Here is a 22531-nt window from a genome sequence, read left to right as displayed (position 1 = left end):
CTTGTTCCCATTATTCTAACATTATTAGCTTTCAGGAAACATCTTTTAATACCTGCTAATACATTACACATGTATTAGCACTGTAAAGCTAGTATTACTACATATTTTACATATCTGTGATTTAATTACACCAGGTTTATTTCAAGACAAGAAAACAAAATCATCCTTTCTAAAGTCTTTACTTAAACTGGGTAGCAAAATCCCTGTGATTGGGCAGAACATGCAGGTCTTTAGCAAGCTGGAGTACAAAGCAAGTGCAGTCCAAAAGGATCAAGTCTTGATCTTTACACATATTGGCGTAATTTGGATTTGTGTGTGGTCATTTTGTTTTTCCAGGGAAAGAACATCAATGGAGACTAAAATTTCAAAACAAGACGTTATTCCATAGATTAAGGCCACATTATTAATTAATACAGCATATAGGCATTGGAAGTGAGAGTGTGCAGTGCAGAATGGGGTCCAAATTAGCAAGCTGTGCTGTGCTAGCAACCCTTTGGCTTGAGCTGTCCACTGCCATGGAGAGCTCTTACTGGGGAACAGAAGGAGGATAAGATAAATGAGGGAACAGAAACAGTGCAGTAAGAAAAGGCAGAGACATTGTTAGCTCAAAAAAAATTATAAGGACAATACTCTAGAAACTGCCTAGTGGGGAAGTGTTCAACAGAAGCAACCTGACCTTTTAAGAATTACTCTAGAAAAGGGAGAAACAGCAAATCTGAAGAAATCAGATATGCAAAAGAGCTACTGCTCTTTAAGGTAGGTTTAGTGATTCATTGTGTTGGATACACATAATGCTAACCCATAGGAAAAAGAGTACATATCAATGTTAAAAATAGCATCTCTTTCAGTAACTTCATCATATTTGATAGATGCAATTGTATTGCTCAGGAATAAATTGTCAGAGCAGGCATATTGTAGGTTTGCAGAAAACATTTCAATGAACTGAGAAGACAAACTTCCTGACTTTACTTGGTCATAAAACTATGTGTCAGAAAATAGATGGGGATTATAAATAAGGCCTCTGTTAAAGTGCAGCAATGTGCCGAAAACTATAAACAGTACTGGAAAAGGCCAAGAAAAGAGTGAGCAGAGATGAAACTACAGTGAGTGAATCAATGTCTCATCCACATGCAACTCAGGAATTACAAACAAATACGAAACTAGAAACTTATTTTTTTTTCAGCTTAACACATTGATGTGAATAGAATTTTAAAAACACAACAAAGTGTTTCACTCAATATTCTCTTGTCTAGTAAATGAAATGTTTTTGGATGCAAAAGTCTCTTCATCTCAAATCAGTTAACAGGAACTAAAGGAGAATTTTCCAAGTTCTTTAATATCTTAATAAAGTTTTGATACATTTCCAGCTCTGCATTTCAGCGTCTTACCTAGATATGAACTATGATTTCTGTCCTGCAGTATTTTCTCAAACACATTGCTTGGAAACATGGTGACTCTGTCTGAAGACTCCTGAACCACTGTTCCACTCCAGTCATAAGCCCCAACAGCACCCAGCAGCAGAACATCCTTTCAAAAATAAAAATCAACATTTTAGAACTCCCTATTTCAGCAGAAGTGTGAGCAAAGTTGAAGTTACTGTATGTAATTACATAAAAAATCACTGTATTTAAGGTAGTGATGTACAGTCTAATGACTGCAAGCAGTTGGTGGGAGTTGCTTACTGTTTTTACTTACATGCTGGACTTTACTACCTCATTAAGAGAGATTACCACTCTTCTATTGCAAGAGGATAACTGTCAGCTTTATCTTCCATGGCACTAAAACTCAAAAGTAAGAACGGGCTTATTTAAAGCCTGATAATTTCCTAAGCCTGTCTCTCCCCGTGTTGGGCTTTAAATCTATGCTTTTATGCATTCATGATCGCCCTAAGACTGTCAAACAAAATGGTAAGAAAAAGCTAAAATCCACTTTTTGCCATTACAAGTGTAAATAGTGGCATACAAAAGCTATTGGAAAAAGTCAGAAATTTCATCCTGTAGGTGTATTGTAAGGAGACATCCTGGAGATCATAGTTAAATCTAAAATCTAGATTAATATGCTTATAGATAAATACTTGAATATGTACACAGAAAACAAATGTCATCTAGATTATTCACATTATTAAAATTCATTGTTGAACCAAAATAAGAATGTAGAAAATTGCAACAAAAGTAGTATGCATAATTTTCCTGAAGAAACACTTGGAAGCACTTGACTATTTATTTATTTTTATTTTTTTTTGGTGGTGCTGGTGGTGTTATTTCCTAGCATTAGATTCTTAATAAGTTAAAATACTAATTTGTGCAAATATGTGGGACTTTAAAAAACATGTTTTATTATCTTTAAGGGCTAAAATAAAGAGAAAAACTTCCTATATTTTCAGTTGAAAAATGAGCCACACTTGGATTTTACAGTGAGATCTGGTCAAGATAATCTTAAAATTGATTATCATGAAATATACGCCTGATTTATTATCCTTTCTGATTTCTAAGGGAAATATATTTTAAGCAAATATCATTAACTTTATAAATATTAAATCAATTATTTACAGACTTGATTTATATAAATCTTGTCCAGAAATATACCAGCATTACATTATTATTTCAATTCTTCCAAGTTATTCAACTGCAAAATGTTAATTTGGAAAGAACAAATCTTTCATGCTAGGTGAACTCAAAACTTTCTAAAAACACTGGATTTCATGTCTATGCAATTATATCTAATTATATAAATAAATTATTGTACCTTTTTTCCTGAGTAATATGCACTGAAGCCCACCTGTGACATTTCCATTTGGAATGTATCACCTTGATCTGTACCTGGTAAAATAAATATTCGCGTATGGTTAACCCTACAGAAACACACAGGAGATCCAATTCCACTGCCCATGAGTGTAGCTATAAAAAGACTCCATAAATTTGACATTTTCACTAAATTCTGCTAAAAACATTTCCATCATTTACGAACAGTGGAAATCTGAGAGTCAAATATTTTGAGGATTTAATGTTAAGTTGTTAACATAGCTGCATGAAGCCACATTACAAGCACACTCCGAGAGAGGCAGATGATAAAGATGGCTTGGATCCATCTGCACAGTGCTGTCAACATGGCTAACCTGTTTTTATGTTCTCTAGGAACCACTAATAGTACAGAGAAATCAACAGTTTTAGGAACTCTATATTCACGACTTCCAAATGAATGTTTATCATCTCTTGCAATTGTCTTGAAACTACAGTGACATGATAGAGTATTTCCTAAGGTAGATGGATGGTACTTGAGGAACAGGAAATCAACAAGAGTACTCAGCAAAACCCAAGAAGGAGAAGCTCAACTGACCCACTTGATTAGCAGCATGGCCCTGGTAAGGAACAGAAGAAGGTGAGCGAGGGAAGATTTTATCCTGAATACAGTAAGGCTGCAGCCATAAAATGCTCCCTAGGCTGAGGTCAAGTTATAAATATCACAAGCAAGGTCTAAATTTGACTTGAAAAAATGGCTTTCAGGGGGATGAAGTGCCTCTGAGCCACCTCTACAGCACTTTCAACTAAACTGTACAAGGACATGGATGATCCTAGGAACAGTGCATGGCAGACACCATGCAGATTGATTACAAAACTGAGAAGGTACAGCAATGTAGTAACCCAAAATTTTGATTCACTTTTTATCTTTACACTTGCTTAGTGTTAGAGAAATACAGTTGACTTAAAAACAAAAAGATACCTTTATTTGTCCATTGGCAATAGCTGCAAAAACATTTGAATGTGTATGGATAAACCCTAAGTTGTTTCCTGAAACCCAGGACTAGACTGAAATTCAGCAACTGGCAAACTGTTCCAATTGATCTGCAGAAACTTGAATTTCAGGCTCATTAGAGATTTGGTAGTTAGGGAAAAGCTTGTGCAAAACAGAGCCCTCCTGGGAAGCAGCATGCAGCCTGCAGCTCCAGCTGCCCCTCATTTGCGCAGTATTACACCAAGGTAAAGCCAAATAAAATCCTCACTTCTCTGCTGGGAGAATCTGATCTAAATTTTTGTTTCTTTTTTTTTCAGAGACATTGATTGTTTTACCTTCTATGCTAAAAATGCGTTCTCCAAGTGTTCCTGCTTCTTCCAGTAGCGCAGCCTCAGATGATACATTAAAGAAATACTTTTCTGTTGGATGGCTAGCAATTCCTTTGATTTCTTTAATTAAGTTTTTAGTATCAAGTTCATGTCTGATTAAGTATCCCAAAACCTTGTGGGGAATAGAATGGACAAAATAAGAAAAGCAAAGGAAACCACAGTGTTCCTCCATTTCCTTCTATATTATTTAAGTATTCCATATAACAACAAAAATAAAATTAATTTCATTCATATTAATGAATTGCTAATCAGACTATATTCCAATCCAATGGACCATTCAAACAGGAAAAAAGTTGTAAACCAAAGCAAAGGAGAAAACAACTGAAGTTTCTCAGATAATATCAGCTTTTTTTTTTCTGCCAATTAAAGAGGACTTACATTTCACTAGTTCATAAAGACGAATTTCACCTAGTTGCAGTCTCAGCACTGTAATAATGTGTGCATTATATACAGTTTATACATAGAATATGCACCTTCATATATATACAATGAAATGATCTTTCTAAAACTGCCTTAGGATACATAATTATAGGATTACTTACAGCAATGCCAAATCTGGTTATATTGTCTTCATTACATTTACCTATCACAGTTTTCAAATTGGAGCCATCATGTGATTCACCATCTGTCACAACAACCATTACTTTGGTAGCTGTAGGGCGTCCTCCTGATTCAGGTGAGAAGGCATACTGTCTGTTATAAAATATTGGATTTAGCAGATGTAATTTATAACGTATGGAATTCTGTATACATCTTTTAATTAATACATCTATGGCTAACTTAGAACAAAGTGCATCTGTAATGCAATTAGAGTTTTAATTATGTTCCTGACAGCTTTTACATCGAATCATAGAATCATAGAATATCACAAGTTGGAAGGGACCCATAAGGATCATCAAGTCCAACTCCTGGCACTGTACAGGTCTCTCAAAGAACCATCCAAAATGTAATCTAGCAAGTAGAAAACAAACAAAACAAGTACAACTAGATGTTATTTATGATAGAAATGTATGCTCTACGTTTTGTGCACACACAAAATACAAACTTTTTATTTAGAAAAGGTGATTTTATTTTTGTCAGAACTATCAGTGTTTTGTAACGTCAGAGTACTCAGAAACTGGCTACACTAATTTCAAACAAACGGTATGGAATATTAAGAATAGGTTCCTCAATACTGCTACAGATTTGGACTCCACCAAATTGATACTTCTCCTAAATAAAATTTCCAAGGCCATTTCATTCCACAGCTGCTTAGGCCTAGAGTCCTGTTCTCATTCCAACTGCAAAGCAGTACCTTCCAACTGAGGCCCTGATTTGTATATGCATTCAAAGTCATGGCATATAATTTTAAGTTTTTCCTGTTTTTCATGCTGCTAGTACAATAGTGACAAACTGACAGCAGACAAGGAATTATTTTTGCTTGCAGCTAACCTGACCTTCAAACACAAATGTTACCAAATCCACTAAATCTCTGGATAATTTTTACTTCTCTCAATGATTTTGTACCTCTCCTAAAGCTTTGTCCATGATGTTTGATGCACTCTCATAGTTAGATGTCTGAGACAGACCAAACAAGTCTGTTGGGTAGCAGAAATATGTCAGTGTAGAGCTTAACCCAAAGGTTAAGGACTTGCATTTCAGCAAGTTGATTATACATATCCCTGTCCTTTTCTACTCAGTGCACTGTACACGAAGCTGATGTACATTTATTTACGTGTACCTATTTACAAATGTACCTCCTCAGAGGCTCCAAGCACTCGCACTCCCATGGGGGAGTGAAATTCATGATGTGCTCTTTACCTTGAGACATAAGTTATGATAGCACCAGTAATCATCAGTGTGTTTTACCTTGCATTGTCAATGGCTTTGAAAGTATTAGTCAGATCTCCTCCCTTCTGGGATGTTCTCTCCATTGCTTTAACAACCTCATCCTTTGTTTGATATGTATTCAAGTTGAACACCACCCGGGGATCATTAGCATACTGAATTAAACCCACCTACAAAATGAAGAAATAATGTTAGATTATCATGCATTACAATCACTTTAATGGAACAATGATGCTTAATTATTTGTCAGGCTGGAGTAAAGGATCTGCAGATATGTACCATTTTTCTTTCAAAACATTAAACCCATTAATATTTACACATTCGGAATGCTAAAAAAAAATTGAATACTTTTGCATCGTACATCATTTACTATAAACTACAATATGTTAATACAAAGAATCTGAAATAATAGGCATTAAATGTTTGCTTGGTTACTTCTGAAAGAGCTTATGAACATCAGTAATACAGTGAGCTGTGGGATAAATAAGAAAATAGCAAAAACTCTACAAGCTGATAGCACCTGATTCTGATCTCTTCTAAGAAAGTCCTAAAGGTTAGTTTAAGACAGTACTGCTAACCCTATTTATTTTTAAAACAGATGAATGCTATAGAAATATGCTAAAACGTACATGTAGCATGATGAAAAAGAAAAAAAAAAGAGGGAAGATGCTAAAGGTAAGGTTCAGAAAGGACTCATGACACTGAGCAGGAAGGCTAGCTTTTAAGCACCTCACTTCCAAAGTCGCCCAATGAAGAAGGCAGCCTTTGGGAGAGAGATTTCCAGTGCCTCAGTCTTTGTTTCCAGAACTGTTTATGGAAAATGGACAACTGCAAAGACAGAAAATGTTTAAAAACAGGAAACAAAAATTTCCTTACCATCATCAAATTAAAAGGTAAAAAGAACTCGAAGATCAGACAGTAACCAAGCAGGAAAAACTATATTTTAAAGATACAGAAGTTGGACAGTAAAATTGGTATGAAAATCCCATAAAAGAAACTGTTCTACTTTTACCACATTCCCACAGACTGCATTTTAATTATTCTGACATCTAATATATGAAAGACATCTGACACTTTAGAGTCAGATATGAGGTATAACCTAGACTCCTATTGTAGTTGGTCTACATTTTAAATCAAATTACTAGTCCCTTTTGGAATAGATTAGCTGTGAGATTGAAAAAAACTCCCAATACTGAAACATAAAGGACAACTGCATAATCTATGGCCTTGGGGGAGTTACTGTAATTATGCTAAATTGAATTTAGCTTCCTTTGAAATTGTCAGACTTTGCTAATAAAATCAATTGTTCCCTCCCCAAAGCTGTCTTTGACTTACCTGGGTTTTGTTAAGGCCTATATCTAAGCCTTGTACAAATTTCTTCAAAAATGCTCGCACAGCATCCCACGGATAAATACTGTTTGACTCATCACAAACCACCACAATATCTATGACAGAAGAACACTCTAAAAAATAAAAATAAATAATAAATAAATAATAAATAAATAAAAAGTGGACATTAAATGCACTTATTGAGACTTTCACTCTCAATATATTTACAAGTGTTTGGCTAAATCCAGAGGAGCATATTTACATCTCACACAGACCACACAGGGGCTTTGCTTTGCTTTTTCATGTATACATTTTTTTAAAAATCCCAAATTAAATGGTCCTCAACACAATGTATCTTGATTTTGATATATATATATATATTTATTTTTTTTTTTAAATTGAATTTGTCTTGCATATATTGCCTTACTTTGAACAGCAGGAGAAAAGCTTCTTAGGATCTGGAAACTTGGACTGATTTCAGAACACACTCCTGTAGCATAGTATTGCCTTCCACACTGCTGTGCCCACAAGGGACCACAAGTCTTTAAAAATAACAAAAAAAAGAAACTATAAGAACAACACATATTTGTCTGACTATATTCATTTACATAAACACAATAAGTGGGACAACAGGAATATAGGATACCATGAACCCTGTTGGGATATCAGGCCAAGTCCCTTGCTATCACCATGGCAGCATCAGATAACCCTTTATACTTTTTCATAAAAAGGATTCTATTTGAGGTCATCCTAATGCCTCCTTCTGCAAACATCTTCCTACAGACTATGCACAGATATAACTTCTAGGAGTATGACTCAGTGTGCAAGGAATCTGTGCTGCTTTAATCTACCTGCTTTACAAACTGTTGGTTTAAAACTAGGTTTGGTATTTCCACATTGTGGAGAAGTACTTCCACTAAACCAGGAGGTGGCATCATATCCACGAGCATCTGCATAGCTCCAAACATGCAGAGATGTGCTTTTATTGCAGTGTATTCTAGTACCATGAACCGTGTGACAGCACGGAAGAGCCTTGTGATCAGTGCACACATTAATTTGGAAAGACTTGTTCTCAAGGGAAATGCACTTTGCCAAAATATTTGCATGTTAAACTTCTTTGTCAACTCCAGTGAGGATGCATAATATACACAATCCTACTTAGCTGCTGACCATAGCTAAAAAGATACATTTAACCCTTGTTTTCTAAGAAAATAATCTTTGTTCTTCGAGAAAAATGGTCTCCGTATTAAGGAAAGTCTTCAGCTGGTTGTGTAAAAGCAAGAACTCTAATATTGGAAGGATTTTTACAGAAGTACCTAGATAAAAAGTCAAATATCAAGACAGTATTTTGTCAGCAGGATATTTGAGGGAATTTTTAAATTATTATGATTTTAAAGAAAATTATGTAAGAAACTCCAGGAGAAAACACTTAACTTGTGTTCAATACTTCCAAAAGAAATACTAGCTTCAACACAAATACTTTCTGGCTGACCTATCAAGTCAATCAAAGTCAGAAGAGTCAGTAAAACAGAAAATGCACCATGTCTATTTAGGAAGAGAAGAGAGAGTGATAGCCTCATGTCAAGAATACTGGAAAAAAATAAAAAATAAATTAAAGGCAGAAGTAAATGGAAAATTACCTAAATGACACAGGTTTACCAGCAGTAGTTGGCATCAAACTGTCCTAATACAATTGATAAGATGGCAATTTTTTCTAGACAAAAAAAAAGGACATATATCTATGGGGAAACATTCTAGTGATCTAGCATAATTATGGTCAGAAATACATGTTTACAGTCAAAGATGTAAGTCACACCATTAATACAGGTGCCAGTTCTGATATTAAGAATTGATTGATGAACTTGAGAAGTGGAATATTTGAAAGAGGTATAGACTTGCCCTTAAAGTCCGATCTTATGAAATATGGACATAAACCAGGAGCTCATTGGATAGAAGAGACCAAGGAGCAGAAGAATCAGGCACTAGCTGATTACAGAGTGACCAGCATTCAAAGCAAATATGGCCTGAAGGTACGCAACAAGAAGTACTTGTAGTTGAGACAGAGAAGTACTAAATACACTTACAAAACAGTATCCAAGAAAGATTCATATGGAACACAGCATAAATCTGGTCAGTCGTATTTGAGACAGGTATGTTTTAAAAAGCTCATTTTAGCCAAAAACAAAACAAAACAAAACAAAAAAAAAAAACACATCATTGTCCAGCAAAGAGAAGGATATAAGAGAATGTTGTGTTAAATACACGTTAGGCTAGGTGTACACCAACCAAGCAGCCCTGGGTAACTCCTCAGAAGGAGCACATACTGACACCACAGGCTGCTATATGAGAGACAAGCAGCCCCAGAGGGAAGGAGCACAGGAAGCTGGGATGGGGAAGCCCAGAGGTTCCCATGCCTCATCACAGAGCCTAGCTGCCACAGACAGCATCTCAGTCACTGGCACCAACTTGCAATTAAAAGCAAAGACAGTCTCTGCTTGCTGTCCAATTCCAGTCACATCTAAGTCACAGGGTTTTTGAAATTCATGGAGTCACAGATAAGCAACTGCCTCCAATACTCATTTCTCCTTCTGTCAAAAAGAACTCCCTTCACCAAAATGGCAAACTGTTCACATCTTAGACTTCAACTTTTGTCGTTGATGTTGTTTGTTTTGTTACTTACTTCATGCAATTTAGACATTAGTCATTCAATACCATATGGATCAGGAAATTATTCCTAAGTGAAAGATGTTCAAGTATTATTTGAAAATGCAAATTTTTCTGCTTGAGATGTTTTAAACTGCTTCAATCACTGATACTGATTAAAGTGGTTATGTGTGGGATGGTGTTAATAGTAATTAAAGGTATTATTCAAGATCCAGAATAACATTTTTAATAAATATCTTCTCAGGCCAGAAATAAAGAGAACTGTTGCTGTATTTTCAATTTAGGATTAACCTTACTAACGCTAAGAAAACTGCTGGAATAAGGTCTATTTTTAAGTACTTCAGCGAAGCTGGTTATGTGGTAGTGAAGATAAACTATTTAAAAATTTTACGACTACTATGAACATGAAACAGAAAGACACCAAGATTAAAGTATGTTTCAAAGCTCTTTTTTTCAGTATTTTATTGTTTTACTTAATTACTGCATACACTTGCAGTGTGTACATCTGTCCTGGTTGCAGTTAGGGCAGAGGTAATATTCTTCCTAGTAGCTGGTAGGGTGCTATGCTTTGGATTAAGATGAGAAGAGTGCTGATAACATGCTTATGTTTAAATTGTTGAAGAGCAGTGCTTACACCAAGCCAGTGAGGTTTCAGCATCTCACTCTGTCCTGCCGACGGGCAGGCTGGGGGTGCAGCAAGAGCTGGGAGGGGACAGACCCAGGACAGCTGACCCAAACTAACCAAAGGGATATTCTGTACCATATGGGGTCATGCTAAACATGGTGGCTGTTAGGGTGGCTGGCCAGGGTGGGAGGGCCGGACCGCTCAGGGTTAGGCTGGGTATCGGTGGTGAGCAATTGCATTGTGCATCACTTGTTTCGTACACATTATTATTCTTAGTATTATTATCATCATCATTGTTATTATTATTATTATTTTTCTGTCTTAATAAACTGTCTTTATCTCAACTCACAGGCTTCACTTTCCTGTTTCTCTTCCCCATCCCAGAGAGGGAGGATGAGGGTGAGCTGCTGGCCAGGTTAAACCACAACAACATCATAACCATCTACACTCCAGGCTTATGGTTAAAAGCGTAAGATAGCATATTAAATTGGCTTTAACTTCCTTTCAGTTATTAAATCTGTTTTATAGGCTCCAAGGAGTTGCTTGCAGGATATACACCCAGAAAATGCATCCTTCTCCAGCTCACTAACCAAATAAATCATATTGCTAAAGCAAAAGGCAGATCCATGGGAATGGAAATCCTGACATCTCAGGAGAACTGTCACTGTGCAAGGGCAAGGGGCTTGGAGGAGAGATCTCATACTATCTTCTGAAAGCATAACCAGAGACAGAAAAGACTTCCTTACAGATGTTGAGGGTGGAAATATTCCTGCCTATGTTGTCTGACCTAAATTACAGAATCATTAATTATATGTTTGGTGGCTTTTTTCCACAGGGTATTTGGATAAATGCAGAAGGAGACAATTTATAAGTTTCCTGATTTCAGATCTTAGAGAGTGATAGTGGGTGGAATGGAGTATTTTAAAATACATATATTAAGCTATGCACATTTAGTTTGGACTTGACTAAAAAGCGTAGAAAATTCTAGTTTATTCATTGTCCTCATGAATTTATGTATCTATTGAATATGTTCTCAATACACACCAAAAATCCTCCCGTTTTTGAGTTCTGGATCAGAGTCAAGCCAAGGTTCATGTCTTCCTTTATCTCAGTCACATTTGGAATATTTATTAAAGCTGAAATAAAAACAGGAAATATAATAGCAAAAATAATAGATTCAGAAGCAATTTAGTAAATTAGAATTCCTTTTCTAAATCTTGATTTCTCAGAATCTAAGATGACTCTTCCAAATACCTGTATAAAATGTTGAGACAAAAGAAATGAAATCCAATCTCCATCAAAAATTTGCTAACCATTTATTGTGGACACTAATTAAGCAGGGCCATTTAGAGTACCTGCCCTTACGAGATATGAAGGAAAAAGAGAAAAGGAAACTTCCTTCCAATTCAGTTATGTTTGGCTCGCTCAGTAGCTGTAGGTGAGCAACTGCTGTTACTTCTCAGGACACCAGGCTTCTCTGATCCAGTATCACACTTCAGACAAAGATATGAAAGGAACAGTGGAGGACAGAAATGCTCTGCACCACAAATAAACATGAAGTACACATCTAAACATACTGTTATACTGTATTTTTCACTGTATCCAGAAGGGAATCCCATTTTATACTTAGTCTGTAAACACACAGAAGCGGAAAAGGCTTCATATATGTATTGACAAAGTACAATTTAAAATGGTAATTCAACAAGGATCAAGTTTTAAGTAAGTATCTTACAAATGTTACTAGTACTAACATTAATAATAGGGCTGCTACAAATGACTAAGAATATAGGAGAGTTTATAAAGGCAAAACAAAAAGAGTTCCATAAAAGATATAGTGCATAATAATAATAAAAACAATAACAATAATAGTACAGTTGTACAATAAGCTGATGTCAGAAATCAAATTGACCTTTGAATATGTGCCTTAAATGACAGAAAGGCAAAAAAAATCATGTAAATATCCATATCATAGGGGCAGCTGTAAAAATATATTTAAGTGCTTACCTATAGTTAATTTTAGAACTCAAATACAGCTAAGTAAAAAAAAGGACAACAGAGAAAGAAGATCTTTTTTTATTCTTCAGGGATTCTAAGATCAAGGAATGCTGACCTTTTCAGTGAAAATGAAATTCCTTTGAAGCAGCATTCATGCATACCTTGCTGACACCTATTTTTGCTATTGGTCTTGCTAGTTTCCCATTGTTATTTTATGAGATAGATTGGCCTACTATAATAATGAGGAAGATCTGAACAATCTCCGGGGATACATTATTTATTATGACTTACCTTCTAAATTCAATTTGTTACACGTGGTTTTGGGGGTACCAACAGGACATGCATAGATATCTCCAGTTCTGTTAGCTGGATAGCCACTCCAGGGTGAACCAACCAATAACCTAAAATAACAGGAGTTTCATTAGGTCTTTAGCGGTATGGGAAAAGCCCAACAGCATTAATGCAAAGCAAACTGAAGGCAGCAGATAAAGAGGCTTTTACCAGATATAGAATGTAAGGCTTTCAAGAGTTTTCTTCAGAGCTGTTCAGAAGCTGAGCTTTACATACATGTTAATACTGTGTTCACAACAGGCAGCTTTGCTAGAGAAGCCTCTGGGGAGTAGACCTCAAACATGTATACTGTTATTACTGTGAGATTGTGTCATGGTGTCAGAAGAAACACAGCACAAATATTTATATTGATCACATGAATTTAGAAATATATGGGTTATGGATTGAGAGACAAAAAATGTTGTTCTCCTGTCAGGTAACAGTTAACTGCTTCCTTTTAAGTTTTTTTTTTTTTTTTTTTTAATTGATAAGAAATTTTTCCTACTGGTTCTGCTCAGCAACAGTAAGGTTCTTTTGTTTGTGATTGAAAGCTACCACACCTTGACAACACTGAGTAAGAAAGAAAATACCTCAGGTGATAACAGACTGCTGCATGAAGTACTTAATCCTGAACAAGAAATTTAAGACTTTGATAATTTATGCCTATAATATGAAGTGATTCACTTTCTCCAACTCATTCCTTCGTCTGCTGTACCATTCACTCTCCAGGATCTGTTCTTCAAAATACCTTTCACATTTAATCTGAAAGCCTTCACAAAATGAGCAGATTCAGCCAATGGAAAGAACTAAACCAAACAGTATAGGGCAGTGGAGCTCTGGGGGAGAAGGACAATTCTTTATACTGTTTAACATGCAGTGAAACAAGGGTAAGGTGAAATGTGATCTCAATGGATATAAAAAAAATTAAACAGATGATTAGAAAGCAGGGATGTCCCAGCAGCCATACGACATGGAACATAATCTATTAGTAGTAATTATGACTTTATGGTACAGTAAAGAGAACAAACAAGGGGAGCCCAGTACAGAATACAGAGTTTTACATGAAACCATCTGTTTTTTTTCCATTTGCCAATAGATTGCTAAAGGTTCATCTGTCATCCCCTGAAATTATAAGTAGGTAATACAAATACTTTGCACTGCAAAACAAAGCATTTTATGTAATAATTATGTTTCAAAGGAGTTGCCTCGAATACTAATATAATATTAACTTTCCATGGATTGTCTGATTTCATCTCTCCATTTCTGTAGTTCATTTGAGTAAAATGGCTTTGATAAGAATACATGTTTTAAATGTAGAAAAATAGAGTTTGAGTAGTTTTCAGATTTGTCAATGAAAATACTGGTATCTGCTTTTTTTTTTTTTTAAAAAAAAAAAAAGTTTATTACACATCAGTTAAACACGAGCTTAAGAGCAGAAACAGTTATTCTGTTTTACCAGGTCAGCTAAGCATAACTTCAGATTCTATTTCCTTTGTGTAGGAATATTTTAAAAATACCTACCCCCTTCTCAATTACCTTGTGGAACAATAGTGATTCTGTAGGTGTGTGGAAAAAAACAAAACATGCTAAACAAGTAAGCTCCTCGAATTCTAAATCCAAATCCAAATCTATGCAAACTGTGCCTAAAATAAATTTAATTTTGGCTCTTATTTAGATAACACTGCACAACAACGATGCACAACCAGAAAAACACGGTACTCTATACACTGAATTTAACACAGAACTAATACTGTGATTTTCAAAAATGAATAGTTACTAAGCCTATATCCTTACTTGACTTAACTAATCAATCTTTGCCTGAGAAAAAGTTATTAATCAATTTCTGCCAACCCTAGGCCTCTACTTTTTGTTTGTTTGTTTCCAATCTTAAAGGTCCTAGGAAATAACTTGATTACTATTTCTCTAGTATCTTGAGACTTACTTAAGTTTAATACAATCTTTAATCTATATTATAAATCATTAAGTCCTCCTTTCCTTTGAAAAGTAAAATAAACTATTACTGTACATAGTTACAGAATACTGCTCTGGGAAAATACATGTGTATCTTTCTAAAACATCAGAAATTAAGCAAGAGTATCTGGCTAGTATCCTGCTAGTGACAAAAATATTTCTTGACTGTGATTAAACAGGATGTAGATGAAGCAGAATGAAACAGAATGTTTCAGGAAAGAATGCAAGAAATGATTACTAAAATACTTGAAAATACTTGTTTCAAAATAAACTGTATCATATATAGTATGTTAATTAAGGGCCTTTTTCAGGCATGAGTTAAATATTTATTTTTGCAAAACTTCATTATGTATCCTTGTTGATCATCTTTACATAATACTATAGTGATCACTGAGTAATATTGCCATGGATTTTATTAGTCAGCTTCTTAATCAGTCTCCAACACTGTATACAAAGCAAGTGAACTACATGAAGTCAAATAAAGTTCAGCAGCGATGCCATACCACACAGGCTGCAGCAGTGGCAGATCAAAGTGTAACGGGAATTATTTCTGGGAAATTACACCATGACAAAATGAATAAATGGCAAAGTGTGATGTAGCAAAAAAACAAAATCAGAATTCATGGTGAAGGGCTAAATTCTCAGCTGTTGTCAAACCATGTTTTATATTTTGTGATGTTGTTGTGCTGTTTCTTTTTTTTTATTCATTTGCTCTTTAATGTATTTTTTTTTAAACAAAGATGGCTAATAGGAAATAGGAATATAAAAGTAGAAAGGACCTTCATCTTGTGGTTCTTTTTTCTACAATTACAGGAAATGATTAATAGATATGAAGAACAGAAAACTCTTCACTCTCACAGCTGCTTTTCTGCACAACCTAAAACCCTTATCACCACCTAAAATTTTCAGACCTTTGAACAAGAGGCTCAAAACATCAAAAGCTACAGTGAGTTGTTGCAAGAGTTTTGACCAACTAATTTAAAAGTCCTTGAAGACAGAAGACAGTGCTGCTTCTCCAAGCTGGGAAAAGGTCAACTGTAGGTCATGTAGCTGAGGAAGAAAAAAAAAAAAAAAAGGCCAAAATCTATCCTCTTCATTAAAACCAGAAGGTTTTGTAAATGCATCAATTTCAGCCAAAGTTTCTTCAGAAATATGTCTTTTTGACAAAATGTCTTATTGGTCTAATGAGGCAAAAGACCACCTCAGGAGAAAGGTGCTGTACTTTGATTGGTAATATGCAGTTTAAAATAATTTTTAAACTTGTTCAGTAGTGCTATGATCATGTGATACCCACTAATGACAGTATATATTAAGGCATCATTACTTTTGTGATATCAAATGTAACATAAATAAGACAAAATCCATAACATAAGTTGCAAAACAAAATTGAAAAATTCCACATCCTAAGCATGCAGATACAACTGAGAATAATGGCTGCGACAGCATACTGAGATTTTAGCTCTATTGTGGGATCTATCCCACAATACGTTAATAAAATAACACAGAATTTGGCCTCAATTTAAGATTCAAATATAGATAATTGCATGACAGGGAGAACCAGATTATAAATTGAATGATGTTTCTGTTGTGGGTAATTACTTGAGCAGTGGTCAGCCTATATTTTTCTATTTGTTGAGTTTCTTTGGTGTTCACAATTTTCCTTGACCTCATTAAAGAGTTCCTGTCTGGAAATTCCCACCAGACACTGTGAAAAGCTTAAGCTTTGCTTGGCTTGCAAGTTTGTCCTTATTTACGAGCTTCACATGCCATCAATGCACAGCAGAGCAGTGTCCAATTATCCTGGATCATCTGACTCTATACAAAAAGGATTCCCTTTGCTGGTTTGTGTCACAGCTTCCAAACATGACCCAGCACCCTCTATAGCCCTGTACTCCTGGTTGGATTGTCTTCTTTCTGAACTCATCTCCAGGTAAAAGTGGTAACATACTTCTGTATGCAGAGTCCCAAATCTGCAAAAATTTTGTCATTTCCTGTAGTTCTTATTGCCTTGTTGTACCTCCCAGAAATACATCTGAAAAATATAACTAGAATGTGCTATGTTTTGTTTGTTTTAATTTTATTTTTTTCTGTATCTCTCCTTTCTGCTCTTTGAAAGAATAGAGGAGTTTTAAAGCAATATTTGATATGGCTGTATCTGATTTTATTATCAGAAGCAAGGTCTAGGAAGTGAAGAAATTTCCCATAGATCTCACATTCTGGATAACCTTTCCCTTGGAGAGAGCTGCCACCCCCGCTGTGTTGAACTAGTGAGCAGCTCCACTGTTCCTGAACACCGTTTTCAAGTGCTTTATGCTCTTGCTGCACAATGAAGTACTCCTTATAATAGCACGTGGTGATAAACGCTCCCTTCCAACACAAAGCAACATCCATCCTTATGCAAAGCCTCTGTTTCCTTCCTAGCTCAGCCATGTCAACGAGTGCTCTGCACATGGACTGCAAGCCTGTGCATCACTTACAGGAGAAATCAACTCTAATGAACACTTTGAGTGTTTTCAAATAACATACACACACACACACACACACAAATCTCTATTGTCCTCAAGAAAAAGAAAACAGCTTACAAATGAAGAGAACAAGAAAGTAAACTATGAGTGATTTTTTTTTTTTTTTTTGAGCATGTCTAGTGATTTATTGAGAGTAAGACTGAAAAGAGCTTTTTTTCACCAAGAGTCTCTAACAAGTCATGGTTACCAGAACAAGTGCTAATAAAATTCTCCAAAGTTTACAGTTAGACATTGTGCAATGAATGAACAAATGATGAAGTGCCTATCTGCAGAAAACAGTCCCAGATTCATAAAATTCATACACCTGGGAGAAAAGAAAGAGAAAGTTAAGAGAAAGTTTCTTTCTCCAACTCCAGAGTGTTAGCCAAGAGATTTGGAGGAGGAATTATCATATCAGAAGTAATAATAAAAAAGGGAAATATAAAACAAAAATAGGTTGCTTGAGTCCTGAACCTAGTGCTCCTAAGCTTACAGAAAAATTTACAGGAATAGAATGCATGAAATAATATACCAGAAAATACCAAAGCATTTGATTCACTTCAGGCAAACATTTTTGTTCTCCTTCAACAGCTTTACACAGAAGTTAAATATATATATATATATATATATATATATATATATATATATTTTATGCTCTGAACTAAACACATGATTAAAGCAGGCAGAAACATGGCAAGAAGCTACCACAGCATCAGGCAAGGAGCTGGTGAAATGTCACCTAAAGGAGGGAGAGGAAACACTGAGCTTTCAGATCAGACGATACAGCTTCTTACTTCCCTCCTGGTCACTGGTGGTAAATGAAGGAATTCTAGAGAAGCAGTAGGATCTGTCAAGTCTTACATTTTTCCGTACGAAAAAAATTGCAACTGCACAGTGCAGCTGTACAGGGCTATGCATAAAATGTCCCAGCTAGCTCTGTAGTTTTGTTTATGCTTTTCTGAACTTTAAGTATAAAATACATTATTATGCATTTATAAAATGCATTTTACTTAAAAAAAGTTCAGCTACTCTCCATCACCAATTAGACAAACATGCTAGTTTGTTGCCTTCCCCCCCCCCCCGAGACTTTCAATTTAGGGAGAATGATGCATCTAACATGTGTAAGTTTATTATAGTATATGTAGTTTGCATGACTTTTCATTAGTCCTTCCCATGAAAAGACACCTTAAGCTTTGTGGTTGCTGAGATTGCAGAAGGGAAGAAAACAATGTATTTTCCACTAAATGGGCTTACTCTGGGTTAATGTTTTAAAATTATTTTTGAAACCAATGTTACTAGAAAAAATATTTTACTAATTACTCATTAAGACCAATGTTGTGGCAACACTGGATTTCACATCAAATTTTATGCCTGAGAAAATGCAGCAGACACAAGGCCTTTGCTGGGATTGTATTATGATATACATCCAAATATGTTGTCCCTTGAGAAGTAAGCACTTAACTTTATATCAGAAACAACATTATGTAAGTTTCAGTTCAGTTAATTTTAATAAATATAACTTCTTAGATCTGTTTTAACCTCACCAACATTAAAACGAAAACATGTTGCAAATACATGGACTGTGTAACAGAGATGCTATTGCTAAACAAATGACTGAGATCAGACTTAAAATGTTAAAAGAAATTGTGAGTTTGAGGAAACTAGTATATTGGAGGTCAAAGTAAGAGCTTAAGAGAGAAAGACTTCAGAATACATTGTGTAAAGGAAAAAAAAAAAGAACATTCATATGAATAAGTCTTTAAAATATTCAACTTTTTTTGTTTTAATTCTATGATTCTATGAAAGTCAGTATTTACTAGTAAAAAGATAATATAAAAGTGAACTAATTGGAAGTAATTTAATTTCAAATTAAAGTGTAAAATCAAGGTGCAATATTTTTAACTGTTTAATTGGACATATAACGAGATATTCAAACTGCTTACCATTTGCCTTGATCATTTACAAACTGTTGAACTGCATATCCAAACTGCTCTGCTGATGGACCAGAAAATATTTTTGCTTCTAGGAGCCTAACATTGTAGGCTTCACAGCAGTTATGAAGAATGCCTGTTAACAGAAAGGTTAATATTACTACAGAAGCAATTAAAGAAGAATTTTGATCCCAATGAAAATGGCTCTTAATTTGTGCCAACTCCCTCAACAGAAGATGTAGCCTTTGACATCTTCAATTAAAAACAAACAAACAAAAAGCCTTTTCCCTACAGTACCCATATACCAATGCATAATGATTATATAGCATTCTTTACAGGTGTTATAATATTATGGGCAGGTATTAATGACTTGTTCGCTGTTTGGCTTAACAAATGTCGCAACATTACTAACAGCAGTGTTTTAGCTGAAAGGAAGCAAGAAATGTGACTCGGAGGTCTGTTATCTTCCCTTACCTGAAGACGTGTTAAGCTTATGGCACACCCAAACACATCAATGGCCTGCTGAATTAAGTTAAAATGAAAATCCATTGACAATAACTATAAATACTGTTTGTATTTTACTGTTTATCTGCTATTTATTGTTTGAAACAGTGGAACAAAATCAGATTATCTACCGCATCAGAAAACCTACATTTTTGAGTCATTTTATTATCACAACATGTTTGTTTTCTGTCCAAACAGCCAGAACAGTTGTCCAAACAGGAAAACTTTGAAATACAAACATGGAAGATATCACTGCATTAATAAACTATGACACTTAATATTGAAAACTTCACTTTGCTGTGATTATGGCATTAATAACTTTGTCTTGGTCCACTCCATTCCATCTTCTAACTAGCAGCATGGGCTGGTACATGTCATAAGTCTGCAGGATGCATGGGTTCACTCCTCCTTCATAAAGGACCTGAATTCTTTCTAATCAAGGACTGTAAGTGGTTATCAGGGAGAGTGTCTACTACAGAAGCTGGAGGACCTCAGTTTATTATTATATGTTATTCGAGACCACGAATAACCATGAACAGATAATTCTAACCCTGCTTGGAGGTAGAATGACTAAGACAGTGGTGGGAAAATTCAGAAAAATCCCAGAAATAAGGTACTACCCAGCTCAGGGACATATTCTGGCTCCTGACAATCCTCTAAAAATGACAGCAAAGAAAGAAATGGTGACCTGTGGTTGCACTGCTGAGGTTCCCAGGTGAGAAAAGTTCACAGAGTTACTCACTGGTTAAACAATTCCTTCATGTTTTTCCCTCCCTTCCTGTCTGCCCAGACAGAATGAGTTTATCTGTTCTACACACAAAATATGTCTCATCACAGTTACTTAGTATGAGTCATTCTGTAATAAAGTGGGAGGGGGTTTATGACAATTCTTTATAGCGAGATCCTTTAAGGAAATACATGCTGATCTTTGACTTCTTAAAATAGTCCGAGCTTAAATTTTCTCTAGTTTTGATGGGCAGAGAGAACTCTTCATGCTATTACTCTCTTCCAGGTCCCCAAATCGGCCGGTCAAAGGGATTAAATTAGCATGAAACAGCTCATCACAGTAGCTTAGCTGTAATAGAAATAAGAAGAGCATCATACTGATAACATTAATATCACAACTGCAGGTGTGCAAGCAAAGTTCACTACATGTACAAACTATCATAGAATTTCTTATCTTAGGTATCTTCATATAGTAGAAAAGACAAATGTCACTAGCAAAATACAAAATACAGCTCACACAATTACTACTTTTTGACCACAAACTCAAAACAGGAAATCATACATTCGTCATTTCAAACAACCACTATCTACAGCTGGCCTCTGGAAAGCAAACAATCACCATTTGCTGAAAGTATAGTTCCTTGAGAAACATCATTAGAGAAAGAAAATATTTTCTCAGTCATGTTATTTGAGACTGGAGAAGAGAATGTGTACAGATGTATCACTCTGTGTTTCACAATACTTTTGACAGTAATTACAACCACTTACAGTCATAGCTCAAGTCTAGGTCTTGGGAAGGGGAGAAAAGAATAGGTTAGGTATTGACTACATACAAGGTAAGATTACTGTGGAGACTTTGTCGCTATTTTTTTTGTGATCTAATGTATTGACATTTCATCAAAATATTTTGCATATGTTATACTCTAGGCTTATTTTGGGGTCCTAATTGTTTTTAAGTTTTATTGTCCTCAGTGAGAAATTACAGAACCACAGAATGGTTGAGGTTGGAAAGGACCAGTGGAGATCTTCTTGTCCAAATCAAGTACCGTTTAGCAGTGCCATTACTCTCAAAGGCCACAGGAGGCTCCACCACAGCAACATTGTATGCTCTAAGTTCCCACATGCAAATTCAAGAGAAGAATAAATCTCCAAGTCCGGAAGTGTACATGCAAATAAACCCTGACGCTGGAGTAAGGAGCCAAGAAGATCCTAGAATGATAAACATTTAAAGTTCGACCCCAGTGGCATAGGCAAAGAATCTTCTTGACTGCCTGGACTCTGTTACACAGTTATTAGCAAATCATATACCAATTTTAAATGTGTTCCTAATATGCTGTGCTGCTCTCTATCCTCATGTCACTTACAGCAAGCTGCATTGCTCTCCAAGTCTGTACACTCACTTCTATGTATGTCTGCATTAGGTTACTGCTAACATTGGTCACTACACTTGTTAAAGAGTGAAATATGTTTTAACATACTAGTAAGCCTGTCCTAACAAGTTGATAGAGGGAAAGAAAATAAGAGTACGGAAAGGTTTCCTTTTGATTTGCTCCCAAGACTACGCATTGTAGAGCCTATTTATAATCAGCCAAAAGCTGAAACACAGCACTGCTCTAATTGCAGGCTGTTGTAAGTGCAGAGAAAAGATACAAGAAACAGATGAATGCATTCATGAGATTCACTGGCCACATTCTTGCTACCCTCCAGTAGCTTCAACTAGACAGGATCTCCATGTGTGATATTAGGAAGCAGTGTAATGTGGTTATGCCTTAGATGGACAGACTTGATTGCAGAGGGCAGGGAGAGCAGTTCTATTTGTCTAACACAATTTAAAATGATTTTATCTAAAAGGATTTTATCTTCCTAATGCCATCTACTGACACTGCAGCCATCCCAAATGGAACCTACAGCCCTGGAAGAAGGGCAAGATAAACCCTGCAAAATAAACTTCCATTTGTATGACTTAGGTGAACATGTCTTAACACTGTTGCTGTGCCCAGTTTT

The 22531-nt window shown here is 35.5% G+C and overlaps 1 protein-coding gene across 3 annotated transcripts in view; it reads right to left on the bottom strand.

The window, feature by feature from the left end:
* Nucleotides 1–22531, bottom strand: part of ITGA2 (integrin subunit alpha 2) — a 67471-nt gene that overhangs the window by 28543 nt on the left and 16397 nt on the right. For 2 of the 3 annotated variants that reach the window (XR_011091149.1, XM_068666903.1), the window contains exons 2-11: nucleotides 19310–19433; nucleotides 12853–12962; nucleotides 11611–11702; nucleotides 7705–7819; nucleotides 7284–7411; nucleotides 5970–6118; nucleotides 4664–4814; nucleotides 4068–4233; nucleotides 2746–2819; nucleotides 1389–1527 (exon numbers count right to left, since the gene is read on the bottom strand). Coding sequence is in view for 2 of the 3 variants with exons in the window: in XM_068666903.1 (XP_068523004.1) it covers nucleotides 1389–1527; nucleotides 2746–2819; nucleotides 4068–4233; nucleotides 4664–4814; nucleotides 5970–6118; nucleotides 7284–7411; nucleotides 7705–7819; nucleotides 11611–11702; nucleotides 12853–12962; nucleotides 19310–19433 (1248 nt within the window). In the remaining variant the exon portion in view is untranslated. Of the gene's footprint in view, nucleotides 1–1388; nucleotides 1528–2745; nucleotides 2820–4067; nucleotides 4234–4663; nucleotides 4815–5969; nucleotides 6119–6677; nucleotides 7205–7283; nucleotides 7412–7704; nucleotides 7820–11610; nucleotides 11703–12852; nucleotides 12963–19309; nucleotides 19434–22531 lie in introns of those variants that run through there. The other variant, XM_068666904.1, reaches the window with a different exon arrangement.

The sequence above is a fragment of the Anas acuta genome, chromosome Z (assembly GCF_963932015.1).
Source record: "Anas acuta chromosome Z, bAnaAcu1.1, whole genome shotgun sequence".
Taxonomy (NCBI): Eukaryota; Metazoa; Chordata; class Aves; order Anseriformes; family Anatidae; genus Anas; species Anas acuta.
This window is presented reverse-complemented; position numbering and strand designations above follow the sequence as displayed.